At 47.6% G+C, this 14,185-nt stretch overlaps 1 protein-coding gene across 1 annotated transcript in view; it reads left to right on the top strand.

Annotated features, from left to right (window-relative positions):
* LAMB1 (laminin subunit beta 1) overlaps positions 1-14,185 on the top strand; it is a 39,679-nt gene that overhangs the window by 16,906 nt on the left and 8,588 nt on the right. The window contains exons 16-23 of the mRNA XM_017811428.1: positions 78-221; positions 318-549; positions 1,072-1,235; positions 1,701-1,925; positions 2,727-2,944; positions 3,065-3,161; positions 11,903-12,272; positions 13,858-14,042. Of these exons, the coding sequence (XP_017666917.1) occupies positions 78-221; positions 318-549; positions 1,072-1,235; positions 1,701-1,925; positions 2,727-2,944; positions 3,065-3,161; positions 11,903-12,272; positions 13,858-14,042 (1,635 nt within the window). The remainder of the gene's footprint in view (positions 1-77; positions 222-317; positions 550-1,071; positions 1,236-1,700; positions 1,926-2,726; positions 2,945-3,064; positions 3,162-11,902; positions 12,273-13,857; positions 14,043-14,185) is intronic.

Raw genomic sequence — 14,185 nt, forward strand, 5'->3', positions numbered from 1 at the left:
AGGCGTGTACATGGGATGCAGGGGGTTCATGTCCTGTGCCACATTACTCACTCTCTCCAATGCTTTTCTCTGCTCAGCGTGCCAGTGTGACCCCCAGGGCTCCCTGAGTTCCGTGTGTGACCCCAATGGAGGACAGTGCCAGTGTCGTCCCAACGTTGTTGGAAGACAGTGTGACAGATGCGCCCCTGGCACCTTTGGGTTTGGGCCAAGTGGATGCCGACGTATGTTGAACCCTTGGCTCTGGGCTGTGCTATGGTTGGGGCCCTGATTTTGTGACTTGTAATGGAAACTCAACCCCTCTCCCCTTCTCCTTGCAGCGTGCGAGTGCCATCTCCGAGGCTCTTACAACGCCTTCTGTGATGTGGAGACGGGCCAGTGCCACTGCTTCCCTGGGGTGTATGGGCGGCAGTGCGACCACTGCCTGCCCAGCTTCTGGGGCTTCCCCAGCTGCCAGCCCTGCCACTGCAATGGCCATGCTGACGACTGCAATCCCTACAGCGGGGAGTGCCTGAGCTGCCGGGACCACACAGCGGGACACAACTGCGAGAGGTATGGCACGGGTGCCCTTTCCCTTGCCCTTCTCCTTCCCCACAACAGGATGGGCACAGCAGCTGTTCCCTTCTGGTGCTAGTGCTCAGACAGATGTGAAGCCACAGGGAAAGCTCCTGGATCCTGGGAGCCAGAGCAGCCCTGGTAGTCCTGGAGAATGATGGGAGTGGGGACCCCCTCTTCCCTGCCTGCAGCCTTGCGCCTCACAGCAGTGCCTGCCTAACTGGCTGAGAGCACATTGCAGGATGCCAGGCTTTTAGAGAGCCATTGCAAGCCTTCTGAAAAGCCTTGCAGTAGCAGGACTGACATCCAGCCTCAGTCTTCCTGCTCTTACACTGGTGTAAGCTAGACAAATTTGCCTCTGTAGACACAGCTGCTAGGAGAGGGAGTGGCAAGGAAGAGCCATAAGGATGTTTTTGCCCTTTGGTTCTTCACAGTGGTGGCAAAACCTGAGCTTAGTTACAGCAATGCTGCAGTGTGTTTGCCTGCAGTTCCCTTAATGCTGTGTACTCTGTTGTGTAGGTGCGAGGCTGGGTACTATGGAGACCCTGTCCTGGGATCGGGTGACCACTGCCGGCCCTGCCCGTGCCCTGACGGCCCTGAGAGCGGACGCCAGTTTGCCAGTGGCTGTTACCAGGACCCGATCACACTGCAAGTCGTGTGTGTCTGCAGTGTGGGATACATAGGTACTTGGTGGGTGCATGGAGTGGGGCTGGTTGGGCTGAACCTCTGGTGAGAAGGGGTATGTTCATATGGGTTGGGTGTGACCACAGCACCAGCACCAATGGGTTGCTACTGGAGGTCGCCTCACTTGGTGCCAGGGAATAGAGGCTTGTGCAGCCCATGACAGCACCACCATAAACCTCATCTCTGACAGCATGGCGGGAGATGACCAGTGGTCAGCACAGGTGGACAGGACAGCACTGGAACTGAGGGGATAAGTGTGCTGCAGCTGGGCTGCAGCACCATGCCTCGGTGACCTGGGGGCTACCATCCATGCTGCCTCAAGTTGCTGCCTCAGTTGTTTTGAGCACGATCCAGTTAATGGCCCCAATAATGGCCTTTATGCCTTGCCTCAGTCTTGCCGATGACGGGGCTGCATGCTAGCGAGCTGTGATGGTAATTCTCACTGTGCCTGTTTGTTCAAACAGGCAGTCGATGTGATGAATGCGCGTCTGGCTTCTTTGGGAGCCCCGATGACATTGGTGGCGCCTGCCAGCCGTGCCAGTGCAACAACAACATTGACACCACTGATCCGGAGTCCTGCGACAAGAGAACCGGGGCGTGTGTGAAGTGCCTGTATCACACAGAGGGTGCAAACTGCCACCTCTGCAAAGAGGGCTACTATGGGAGTGCTCTGCAGCAGGACTGCAGAAGTGAGTGGGGACACACGGCTGCAGCCCCTGCACCAGACATGTCAGTGGCAGTGGCCACCTGAACTCTCTTACCTGGGAGCATTTGGGATGGAGGGAAACCTTATTACCTCCAGCTGGAGTTGCCTGCAGCTGCCCTGCAGCTCAGTGGAGGGGGGTCCTTTACGTTTGACAGGTGGAACAGAGGCAACATTTACATGTGCTGAAAGGAGGAGGATTTTGTGGGAGGGGGTTTTCTCTTCCCTCTTAATACCGGTCTCTGTTTATCTCTTCTCCAGAGATAGGGTGGTGGGGTAAGAGTTTGGCTTTTGTTTACGCTGGGTCCCTGCAGGTGTGGCTGGGCAGAGGCCTGTGATGGGGAGGCAGACCCTCCTCTCCTGTGGCACCAGGGACAGCCCAGCAGGACAGGTGGTCACTGTGTGGGAGAACACACCATCAGCCACTTCTAGCAGATCTACCACCCTAGCTGGCTGACAGGAGCTGGACAGACTTGAACTTTGGTTGGATACAGAGAGAGGAAAGGAGAAGAGCATGGAGGGCTGGGCTGCTTGAATGAAGGGCTCCTGTGACCTTCTGTTTGGTAAGGCAGAAGCTGTAGAGGTGGCCAGTCTGAGATCTGAGGAGGGCTCTTGGTCAGTGCTGAGTTTGTTCAGCATTGGATCAGCCAGGCCTGGCCACAGGCACTGGGATGTATCAGCATCTGCCACATCTCTGGAGACTCAGAGAACAAACTAGATGTGAACTCGGAGCAGTCTGGTAGCGAGAGGGCAGGCTGACATTAAGGTGCTGTGCTCTTTTCCTCAGAGTGCGTCTGCAACTATCTGGGCACCGTGCGGGAGGACTGCGAGGGCTCAGAGAGCTGCCGGTGCGAGGCAGCCACGGGGCAGTGCCGGTGCCTCCCCAACGTGGTGGGGCAGACCTGCGACCGCTGTGCCCCCCACACGTGGAGACTGGCCAGCGGCACCGGCTGCGAGCAGTGCGACTGCGACCCCACGCGCGCCCTCGGCCCTGCCTGCAACGAGGTGAGGGAGTGCAGGCGAGGTGAAGGAGTGCGGGCATGTGCTGGCAGCTGGGCCTCTGCTCTGGTGCAGGGATGGGCTGCTGAGGTGCTCGTGTCTCCTGATGGGTTGCTTTTTTGCCAGTTCACAGGGCAGTGCCAGTGCATGCCAGGCTTTGGAGGTCGGACCTGCCGGGAGTGCCAGGAGCTTTTCTGGGGTGACCCAAGTGTGGAGTGCCGAGGTGAGTTCAACCCTGGTGCCTGCTCCACTTGCTCCTTTGGGAAATGTCTGTGTGGTCCTGTTGCACTGGGACACCCTTGCTGGGAGCAGCCTGCTCAAGCCTTGGAAATGAGGGAGGGGAAGGCATAGTGGGGTCTTCCCTGAGGTTTTGGTGCCTTGGGGGACAGGATGTACAGCAGGAGCCCAGCTCTGGGCTTGCCTATATTTTTCTTGTCTGACCTCTATTTAGAAACAAACCTCTCTGTTTAGAAGGGTAAGCTTGCAATGCTGTCAGGTAAGCCAGCGTGGTAAGAAAATATATCACAAGCATTAGGGATTGAGAATTGGTCTGGAAACCAGTTTCCTTTGTCTTTCAATTGTATGTAGCTGAAGAGCACTTTCTTCTCTTGTGTCTGCTTATGGAGACTGGGCCTGAATAAATAAGGGTTTTTTATTTAGTAGGAGACTTTCCTTATATTTCAGATGAAAGTAAAGGAGTGAGCAGAGATCGTGCAGTGAGTTAGCCCATGCTGTAAAACAGAGCGCCAAGAAGTTGCTTGTTTAGAAAACTGGATGCTCTTTGTCCTTTCATTATAAACAAGTCTGTTCATTAGCTGAAAAAGAAACTTCTAACATTGTCCAGACCAGAACAAACTTGTATCTCTGATCTGTTCAAATAGGAACCTTTGCCAGGAGGGTTTGCAATAGATTAAGGTATTTTTTCCTGCAGGGAGGAATGTGCTTGCTGTGGTCTTTAATAAATTCCTTACAATAGAGATACCTTAGAGCCCATTATCTTGGCAGATAGGCAGGTCACAGCTACTTGGTTACTGCAGCGGATGAAAGGACTGGGAATTGTCCCAGTTTCTGAGTACATATTAGGTTTCTTGGGGGGTGAGCAGCCTTTTTGGGGAGGCTGTGTGTGTTCTGGCATGGTGAGGGGCGTGCTGACCCTGCTGGCTCCAGGGCAGGGATTGTCTCATGGTATCAGTTGTCTCCATCAAGGTTTATTGATGGTGTCCATCTGCATATCTTATCAGCAGGATTTTGCAGCATACCAGCGTTTGTGGTCTCTCATGGAGTTTCTGCTGCCTTTCAAACATGTAAAAACCTGCTTTTTAATGTTTCTGAAGTAAAGAGAGAATATATTCTTCAGAGCCTGTTTTTACCATGCAAGAGTTACATTCTCCTTCTAGCCCATTGTACTTTCTGACCCCAGGTGATACAGGAGACTCACTCAGGTGGAAATGCAGATTTTCCTTCATGATTAGATCCAACAGAGGTCTCTGTGACAGATGGGGAAAGCAGGTGCCCAGGGCTGAGCCATGGCAGCCTGCAGCGTGATGCTCTGGACAGGCTCCAAGCGTGCGCTCGCTCATGGAACGCATCCAGCCGTGTGGTGCTGCAGAGTCTCCCCGGCGTGGTGGGGTCAGTGCCTCCTGCCGGTCTCCTATCCTTGCTTGGCACGGAGACAATCAACTTCTCAGCCCTCATTTAGCCCTGGAGAGTGAGTGGTGATGTTCAAGCTGGCAGACATGCAGCTGCCGCGTGGGCAGGTAACAGATCTCAGTGGTAAGTGGTTTGCAGGCAAACTGGAAAACTGTGCTGTTTAAGGAGTTGCAGAGCAGTGTCCCTGGAAAATAGCTGAAATCTGGCCTGTGGCCAAGGTGAAGCTGGAACTGAGATGAGGCTTTGTCTCAAAGATGCTGGCTCCAGTTGCAGGGAACATGTGGACTCCTGGCCATGGTGTTTGCCACCTGCCCTTAGTGGCATGCTCATGTTGGCCCAATCAGCCAATATGGCCACATTTTGTGCTGCATTCAGGAAGAAAATAGAAACCAGTCTGGATGGGGAACAGCAAGAGCTCTGAACCCTGTGAGTGTGGACAGTCAGCCTTCACTGTGGGCATTGAGCTGATGCAGAGGTGTGGACATCAATCCCAACGACTCCAGGGTGGGATCCTCCACTGTGTAGGGCAAGTGGCTTCTGCTCAGGGTTGGAAATCACAGGGAGAATCAATCACTCCAGGGACAGTGATGTGTGATCTGTTCACGAGAGGTCTTCAGGCTGTTGGCACCGAGAGGCACAAGCTCTTGATGAGGAATGGCGACTGTATTGCTCACGTTGCTGTGACACCCTTGACAATACTAAAAAAACCCAAGTGCCTGCAAATAATCTATGGACACAGCTATGTGGAGATGTACAAAATTGCCCATCTAGGACAGGCCAGGGATTTACAGACACTTGCAGCAGCAGCGAGTTATAAATGTGGGTCCTAGCATGCTCTGCTAGAAACAAGGCTCTAGGGCACACTTCCTTGCCACTCCCAGCAATGGCAGTGACTATTGACAGCTGCTGCTGTGACTTGTATTCTAGAAACCTTGGTAAGATCAGAGCTGATGAAGCAGAAGCTGGGGAGGCAGGTTTCTGCACCTGATCAATGTGCTTTATTTGCAGTCTGTGCTTCCTGCTGGCTCCCTTTTGCATGTCTGCAGAGATCACACTGGGACCAGACTGCTGGGGCAAGCTGAGATGGGTGCCTGTGTTTGGGCAGCATCTCAAGCCCTTGGTACTGGGTGCGGTCTCAGCACCCACAGATGTCCATTGGGGATTATACACCCACAGAGAGCTTGTAGGACTGGTTCTTCAGAGACTGCTTACTCCTTGTAATTCGAAAAAGCACAGTATTTTCTTACTAAATTTGGCACAGCAGAGGCACAGAGGATGGGGAAAAGCCCAGGCAGGGTGTGTCTCTCAGCCTTGTGCGGGTCCCTGTGAGGATGACAGTGAGCAGGAGCTGTACTGTGATGTGGCCTGCTTGGGGGGCACTGCCAGCCCCTCTGCAGGACTCTTCTGACCGTTGCTCCAGCTGCGAGCAGCTCTGCGTGAGCCTGCGCATGAACGCGTGCGTGTGCCTAGAGTCCTTGCTAAGGTAGTAAATAATAGGATTATAGAGTTTGTCAAACTTGAGTCTCCCAGGCATTCTGCTGGAGCTTTTCCAAAGCCTGGCAACTGAAGTGCAGGACTCTGCATGCTGAGATCCATGCTGACTTCAGCCCACAAAGCACATTTCTAGCAGGAGGCTCCAGGCTCCCAGGAAGCCTCTGAGATATGGTGTGGCTGCAGATGCAGCTTAAACAATGCCTTTGCACAGTAGATGCTATGAGTTTGTTTCATGTAATATAAATGAGATAACAATTTCACTATCATTATTGTTTTAATAAATTGAAAAACAAAGCAGAGTGCAGTTAGTGAGATTAGAAGTTAGGTGGTGTTGCTGTTTTTCTGTGTTGGACATGAGTATCAAGCCCTATTGTAAAAGCACAGAATTGAATTGAACTAAAATAAAAAAACCCCTTTTTTAAATCAAATACACACTGCAGACATTGCCATTTAAGAATTAGCTTTGTAATCTTAATTTAACACCTGGCTCTTAAACTATTCACATAGGCTGCTTTTATAGGAGGTGTTTATGGTGTTGACTGAAGACTAGCAGATGTTTCTTTTCCTTCTGTGATAAGGGTCTAAAAAAGTTATACAAATTCTACACTTAAGAAAATACAATTTCCACTTTGAGTTTCATAATTTCAATTGACCTGTGGTCATAAAATATTGTAATTTATATTGTTTCAGAAAATTGCCCTTTTGGTAAGGTCTTCTAGCATGTTAACATGCAGCACAACTCCAGTGGTTCTGGGCTGGTATCTTATCTTGACATTCCTACTGAAAATCATAACACTGAGGAGTTAGCACTATGCTTACAGGGTAATTTGAATCAATAGCTGATAATTCAAAAGAAATTTGCTAGCTTTGCAAAACTTTCAACCTTACAAATTGCTGAATGGTTTTCTTATCATAGTGCCTCACTATGACTGGGAGATGATGCCAGGAAATCATGTTTGAACAAAACCTTTGTGTTTTTTCTGCGGAGTAGTTAAACATTTGATGCTTGCTGTCCTCAGTCTCAAGCAGTAAAGAACATAGTTCTACAAAAATGATTTCTACATCATCCTAGACAGAACAGAACACTTACTGCAGGATGCTAGGAACAAGCAAGGAATTGAACACTGAGACTGGTCTTCATACAGCCCATTCAGTATCCGTTATATCATCTCCACTGTAGTATTAACTGCCTGACACACCTTAGTTTAAATTAAGTGATGTGCAAATATTTCACATAATAAATTACACTAGTTTAAATGAAAATGAGTTCTAAATATTTAAAATCAGAGGGAAAGGTAACAAAGCTGTCAGAGTAGGTGAAAGATTAAGCAGTTCATAGATCCTTGTGAGCTTAAAGCAAACCTCTTAAACTAGTCATTTGCTTCTTTTGGATTTCTCCCTTTAGGTTTCTACAATATTTCATTCAATATACATGTATGAGTGTTACTTCTGTCTTTAGGATCAGGGAAAAGGAGGAGGAGAAATGCATTGATCAAGATGATATAAAAATTACACATGGATACTCTATTTGTGCATGCGTGTATGTGCACATGCATTTGTGAACAGACACGGCTACAGTCTTTTAATCTCTTAATCAGCAGGTCCTGACTGGAGAAATTGGCTAAAAAATTTTGTGTCAAAATTGTTATTTCACTTAAATTGGAATATGCCACAGAAGAATCTCTGATGTAAGCACTCAATTAAAGAAAACAATATGTCCAGTTCCAAAATGACATTTCAAAACAGAAACCTATTGTTTAATTTAGTAAATACTCCTTTGAAAATCCTTAAATTTTTGGCCAACTATTTCAAAAGCCTTTTTTGCCTCCACTGTGTTTTTCATGGGAGGTCCTGCAGTGTCCTGCTCTGCTTACTCAGGGACAGATTTGAACCCTGTCTAACAGTGATCTTCAAAGCAAGCAGCCCTGTCTGTATTAACTTGCAGCCCTTCACCTTGGCCTCAGTCCACCCGTCTGCATGAAAGGAGAGTAATCAATAATTTGTCTTGAAGCCATTTCCAACTCAAAATGGTCAAGGTATCTAAGTATCTTGTAATAAACTCAACACCTATGTGGTTTTGCAGTGCAAAATGAACTACTTTTCCCCATTTCTAGTCACATGGGCATAGACAAAACATTTAAAAGGAACTTACAGGACTTTGTCTTTCCCTATTCCACATATACTATGTTAAGTGGAGTATAAGGCCATCAGTAGCTACTAATATTGGAAACACTTCTGCATCCCTAGACGTGCCTGTGTGTTTCTTGTTCTTCTTGAAAAAAACAGATTAACCAGGCATATGCTAACATTAGATGTGGTGTAGCTACTTAGATGTTACATCAGACTTTATGAGCATGCTGGCTAGAACCAAAATCTCCTGAGCCAGGAGATTAAAGACTGTGTTTGAGTTAACCTGTTTGGGTACCTCAGAAGCAAAACTGCCATAACAGAGAGCATTCTTAGTACTGAACTGCATAGGAGTTGGCTCAGGTGGTGGTCACAGGAGTAGCTGGACATTAACAAAGGAGGTGTTGGAGGAGAAAGAACTCCATGAGGCTAGAAGTGATGATGGGTACTCTGGTCAAACACTGATTGAGCACATCATGCCGGGTTTATTCTGACATGGTGTTCACTCTTTTTCTAGCAGATGATAGGAATCAGGGCGTCTCCTGTATTCACATGCCAATTCCTTGGCAGCGATAATCAAATGTCACAGGAATCCTTTTGGGGGATGTGCACCCCCCATTATGAATGACGGATGTGTAACTCAGTTATTCTTCCATGAGTTATTTGCCAATCCTGTCCAGCTTGGAGGTTTCTCCTTTCCTTTCATGTGGAACCTGCCACTGTCACTGTGCCTTTGTCCCTTTCAGGCAAAGTTGCTTTCTTGTCACTTCAGGACAAAGTTGTGCTCTTCGGTCTCACAGAGACTGAAGCCAATGAGTTCTTGGCAGGCAGACATTGCCTGAGGCAGAGGTGAAACCTATGCACTGAGCTATTTGCCTGGTGGCCCAGCAGGGTTCAAGGTGCTCCTTACTACCTAGAAGGCTCTATATGATCTTGGCCTGGGCTTGCTTTCCTTCTCTTGAGAGCTGGCCACAGCTAAAGTCAGTGGAGGGTTTGAGCCCTACTATGATGTTAAGGGAAGATGCTCTTTTCAATGGCATTGGACCATATGATCTTTGCTGGGGTGTAAAATAGCCCGATGATGGTGTCCAGGGCACAAGGTACAGGACTTGTGCACTAGAGGTGTTAAAGATGGTTAGGGTTTGAAAGCTGGTGTGGTACTGTACATGGTTAATGACTTGGGAAGATCATGAAGAAAAGAGCAAGTGTGAAGGCAGCACTTTTGAAAGATGTTTTATGTGTGTTGGATTCACACTATGAAGTAATTCAGAGCCAGCATTGCCTGCTTCTGGACTTGATAGACAATCCTAAAAAGAGAAATAACCCACAGTAATGTTTCTAGCTGCCTTGTACAATTTTCTCATGGGTCCCGCAAAGCTCAGTTCGGGAGTTTTGCAGGACTGGAAATGTGATGATTCTTCCAACTGTTGCATTGCATTTAGAATAAATTACTTCTTTGCTCTTTTTCATCTCCCAACAGGCAGCTGCAGAGTTTGGGTTTTCACTTTGCAAACAAGTCAATACCTAAATTCTTTCCTTCCTTTCCCAGCACTTTCTGGCTCCAGAGATTTTGGAATCCACATTACCATGTAAATGCTACTAAAGCCATGTCATCTGCTTTTTGTGAACATGCAGGTATTCAGGAGTAGAATTACTAACGTGGGGTTGTTTTTGGTGTTTCTTTTTCACTTTAAGCTTTTTAAATCCACAAGTAAATATAGTGATTTGATTTGCCAGAAGCAAGTATTCCTGTAACTTGATCGGACCTCAGGATCTTTGAGAAAAACCACATGCCATTTAGCCTCTTTCTATACAGAGGAATTTGGACAATTCATCATTATACTCAGGGCCTTATTAGTTGACAGAAGGGTTAACTGACCTTCAAACAGGAACTCAACGGTTTGCCTGCAGGGAACATATTCCGTGGTGAGTTGACTACTTAAGCACTTTCGATGTAAAGTAAAAACAATCTCTTGTGTCAGGGTATAATTCAAAGAACAAAGGACCGTTTTGCTCAATTGTCCAAGCAGCAGAAGTTATTTTTGTCTCTTGCCTATCACATTCACATTGTACAAGAAAGTCGTTTTGTTGAAGAGCGATTTGTTCTGCTGAGGCTCTTTGTGTGATTTTTGAACTGAAGACCACCACTGTGTTCTGGCATTGAAGCCAACAATGTACAATCTTGAAAACAGCTTTGTGTTTTGCCCCTTTTTCAAGGGGGCATGTGCTTGGGGTGTGTGAATCGATTTATGGGCCTTTTTGAGCCGTTTAACCTCCTTCAAGGATGCCTAGTAAATGGATATGTAAGTGAAGTATCACAGTCCTTTTCCTGTTTAAGGAATGTGCTCTTGACCTGCTTCGGGTGTATTCTGCCGTGATGACAGTTAGAAAACGTGCATGTTTTCAAAGCCTCTCTTTCTGTTGTTTGCTGCCATCTCTTTATTAAAAGCTTTGCATGTTGGTGGTGCCCTCTGCTGCCACTGCCTCCTGTGTAATTAAGGAGGAGAGGTCAAGTGGCAGCCCCGCTGCATGGAAACGCTTCTCCTGATAGCATTATTGTGTACAAAGCATGTCTGTGCTTTTAGAAATGACAGTGCATCAGTAAGTTAATTAAGTAACTTCTCTCCATGGCGAGTTAGTACCAAAGAAGCGAATTTCAGGAAGGTGTGAATATTAACTCCCAAGCTGATGCTCTAAGTGTGCAATAATTAAAAAAAAAAACAACAAAAAAAACCCAACAAAAAATTACAGTGTTAATCATCCTCATTCCCATTTGAGGGTAACAAACAGTGTGTAAGCTCTTGGTCATTAGCACCTCAGGGCTAACAGGGCTGCCCATGACCACATTCTTTGTTCTATTATACTTTTCACTGCCAGATTTTTTCTCATTTTCTGTGTACCCAAAATGTCAGCCCAGGGCCAGATTCTTTGATGTGTATTGTGAATGTTTTCCCACCATCCGTGGCAGGAGCATGTCCTGAGCCAGTCCCGTACCTCTACATAGAAGATCTCTCAAGGGCTGTTGCTCCATAGATTTGCCCTGTTCTTCTTTGAAGCCACCTCAGCTTTTAGCACCCACACTGTCTAGTGGAAGGAAGCTCCACCACTTAACTAAGTGCTGTGTAATCAACTATCTCCTTTTAGTGTGCTGTTTGTGGGAGGTGCAGGGGAAGGTGGTTGGGTTTTTATCTGCTGGGTTCCTCAGTTACCCTTACTCCTGTGCTGGAGGAGACAGTAAATAGTTGTTCCTAGTTCTCTTTTCCCATTTTGCTCATGTTTCGTGCACAGACTTTCTGATGTGTTCCTGCCTGTTGTTTCTTTTCCTGTGTGGAGAGTCTTGCTCTACTCACTCTTCATTGTAGGAGTGAAAGTGGGATCTTTGTCTTTAGTTGCTATCCAGTTGACATCCAAACACTGAAAGAAGTGGTGTCCATCCTTGTTCCATTATTGTTCCTGTTTCTGAGATGTCCAAATCCTGGTCTCTTTCCCTGTCTCTTTCCCCTTTCACACTCAAACCTGCTTCCCCTGTAACCAAGTGATACATCCATAATTAGCTTTTTATAATCCAGGCACTGACTACTTCTGCACTCATTTCACCACTTTATTTATAACTGGTTTTTTTTCCCCCACCCTGCCAACGTCACTGTCATTTCCCTCTCCGTAGTCTTCACGTGTGCCTTTTTCTCCTTCCAGCATGTGATTGCAACCCTCATGGCATCCAGACACCGCAGTGTGACCGTGCCACTGGGCAGTGCATTTGCAATGAAGGAGTGGAAGGGCCGCGCTGCGACAAGTGCTCCCGGGGCTACTCGGGCTTCTTCCCCAACTGCGTGCCCTGCCACCAGTGCTTCGCCCTCTGGGATGTGATCATCAGCGAGCTGGCTAATAAGACCCAGCAGTTCCTGGACAGGGCTAATACCCTCAAAATCACTGGAGTCACTGGCCCATACCAGCAGACACTCACCACGCTGGAGGAGAAGCTCAGTGAAATTAAAACCATCGTCACTCAAAATCCAGCAGCCGAGCCCCTGAAGAACATTGGAAATCTCTTCGAGGAAGCAGAGTGAGTACAGTTGCAGTTACATGGATAAGTCTAGCGTGAGAAGGAGTGGGAGTTCCAGTGAGATGGAATTGGAGCTCCTGGCCATGCTGAGCACTGGCAGTGAGCATCCATCCCACAGTGAGCATCCATTCCACAGCAGAAACCCAGAAACGTGGCTGAGGCTGGCAGGTGCCGTGCAGCTGCAGCTGCCACGTGCTGGGCAGGGGTTGTCCTGCTCCCACTGCTTTCCAGGCAGCTAATTACCAGGGAGCCACTCATGCTTGCCTTGTGCTGCCCTGGGGCAAAGGACAAACACTGCTATTATGTGAGAGAATGAAGAGAGGGAGAGATTAAATTCCTGGATTTCCATGTGTTGCTGATGAGTTGGAAACTTGGGCTCCTTTCTGAATTCTGAGCATGTGCAGGGGGGAAGTATCAGCTTTATAATAAGGATTGTTTCCATTTTTCTCAGGGTTAGGAGCCTTGTATTTTGTTTTAGGGCTAAGCATACAAAAGATAGTTGTCTGTGCTTTTGGAAATGGGTCAGTCTAACATTAAGTAGGATTACAGATGCTTTCTAGCCCTCTCTACAACTGTTCCAACTTGTTTATGCATTATAAAGGGGACTGCACAAAGCAAAGGGCTGAGGATTAAAGCACAAATGTCTCAATCAGGAATAGCTTGTGCCCTACAGCTCCCTCTCTCCAGCTGGAGAGCTGGGGGTCGCTGCTGCTTTTGGACTCTGTGTATACTGAGGTAGGTCAGAGCAGCTGAGGAGCTGCTTTTCCTTAAAACACATATATGTGCATCTGTTCTTGCTCCTCTCTGGCTGTATAGAAGAATACTGGGCTTAGGAGGAGTCCTGGAAAACAGCAGGCTGTTGGGCTATTGAGAGATGTAATTTGTCTTAGAGCTTAAATACTGCCTGATTCTTTCAGAGTGCTGGGTTTGGTGTGATCACCATGGATGGGAATAGCTTCCTATGCCCACTTCTGTTCTGCAGCAGCCTTGACATGTAACATTCACTTGCTTTTCCTTTTAGGGTTATCCCACTAGCTAAAGCCTGCTCCGTGGCTGAGGCCACGCTGAATGCTGAGGGCGGGATCTTTACAGACAAGTTAAAAGAATCCATTGTGTTAAGACTCAGGCTCTCCCCCGGCCCTCGCCTGCTTCCTGAAGTTCAAATCTGTCCCATGAGCTCGTAGTAATCAAAACTGCATTTGTAGCTGTGTGGGATGGGAAGCAAATTATGTATGGATCATAGTAGTCAACTCTGACCTATGCAGTTGCCATGATACAAGATCATTACACCAGTCCTCTGGAATCTGCCTTCAGTTAATCTTACACAAAGCAGCTGTTTTCTGAGCAATTTGGTGCTTTGAGTTTATAAATGTGCTGTAGATTAAAAAGTAGTTTTGTGTGATAAAGGAAACAAAACAGTATTCTAGGTAGGCATGTTGTTACAAATCACTTAGAGCTCCAGTGAGGGAGTACAGGTCCTACCGTGGCAGAAGCTAGGTACAGCTCTAGCCACCACTCTTCAGTGAAGCATCAAGGCTTACAACCCTTCCTCCCCCCGCTGTTGAGCCCTGTGCCTGTTTTACAGAAAGCTTACAGCAGATGTTACAGTTAAGATAGCTGACATAGAAGAAAACCTGTCAGCGTTAGCAGCAAAGAGCAACAGCACAGACACTGACCTGAGCGCGCTGGAGACAGATGCCAAAAGCCTCGACCATGTCGTGAAAGAACTTGCAGAACAGCTCGAGTTCATCAAGATCTCTGATGTTCGGGGTGAGTGTCACAGGGAGGGGCAGAAAGCAGTGGGGTGGCTAAAGACTCAATTAGCGCATGGTTTTAAATACCAGGTTAATCTTCTAACTTGTAATAAAACACAGTTCCTAGGAGGACAGCTTCTTTCTGTGCATTAGCAGAGT

Source organism: Lepidothrix coronata, unplaced genomic scaffold, assembly GCF_001604755.1.
Source record: "Lepidothrix coronata isolate B3197 unplaced genomic scaffold, Lepidothrix_coronata-1.0 Scaffold32, whole genome shotgun sequence".
NCBI lineage: Eukaryota > Metazoa > Chordata > Aves > Passeriformes > Pipridae > Lepidothrix > Lepidothrix coronata.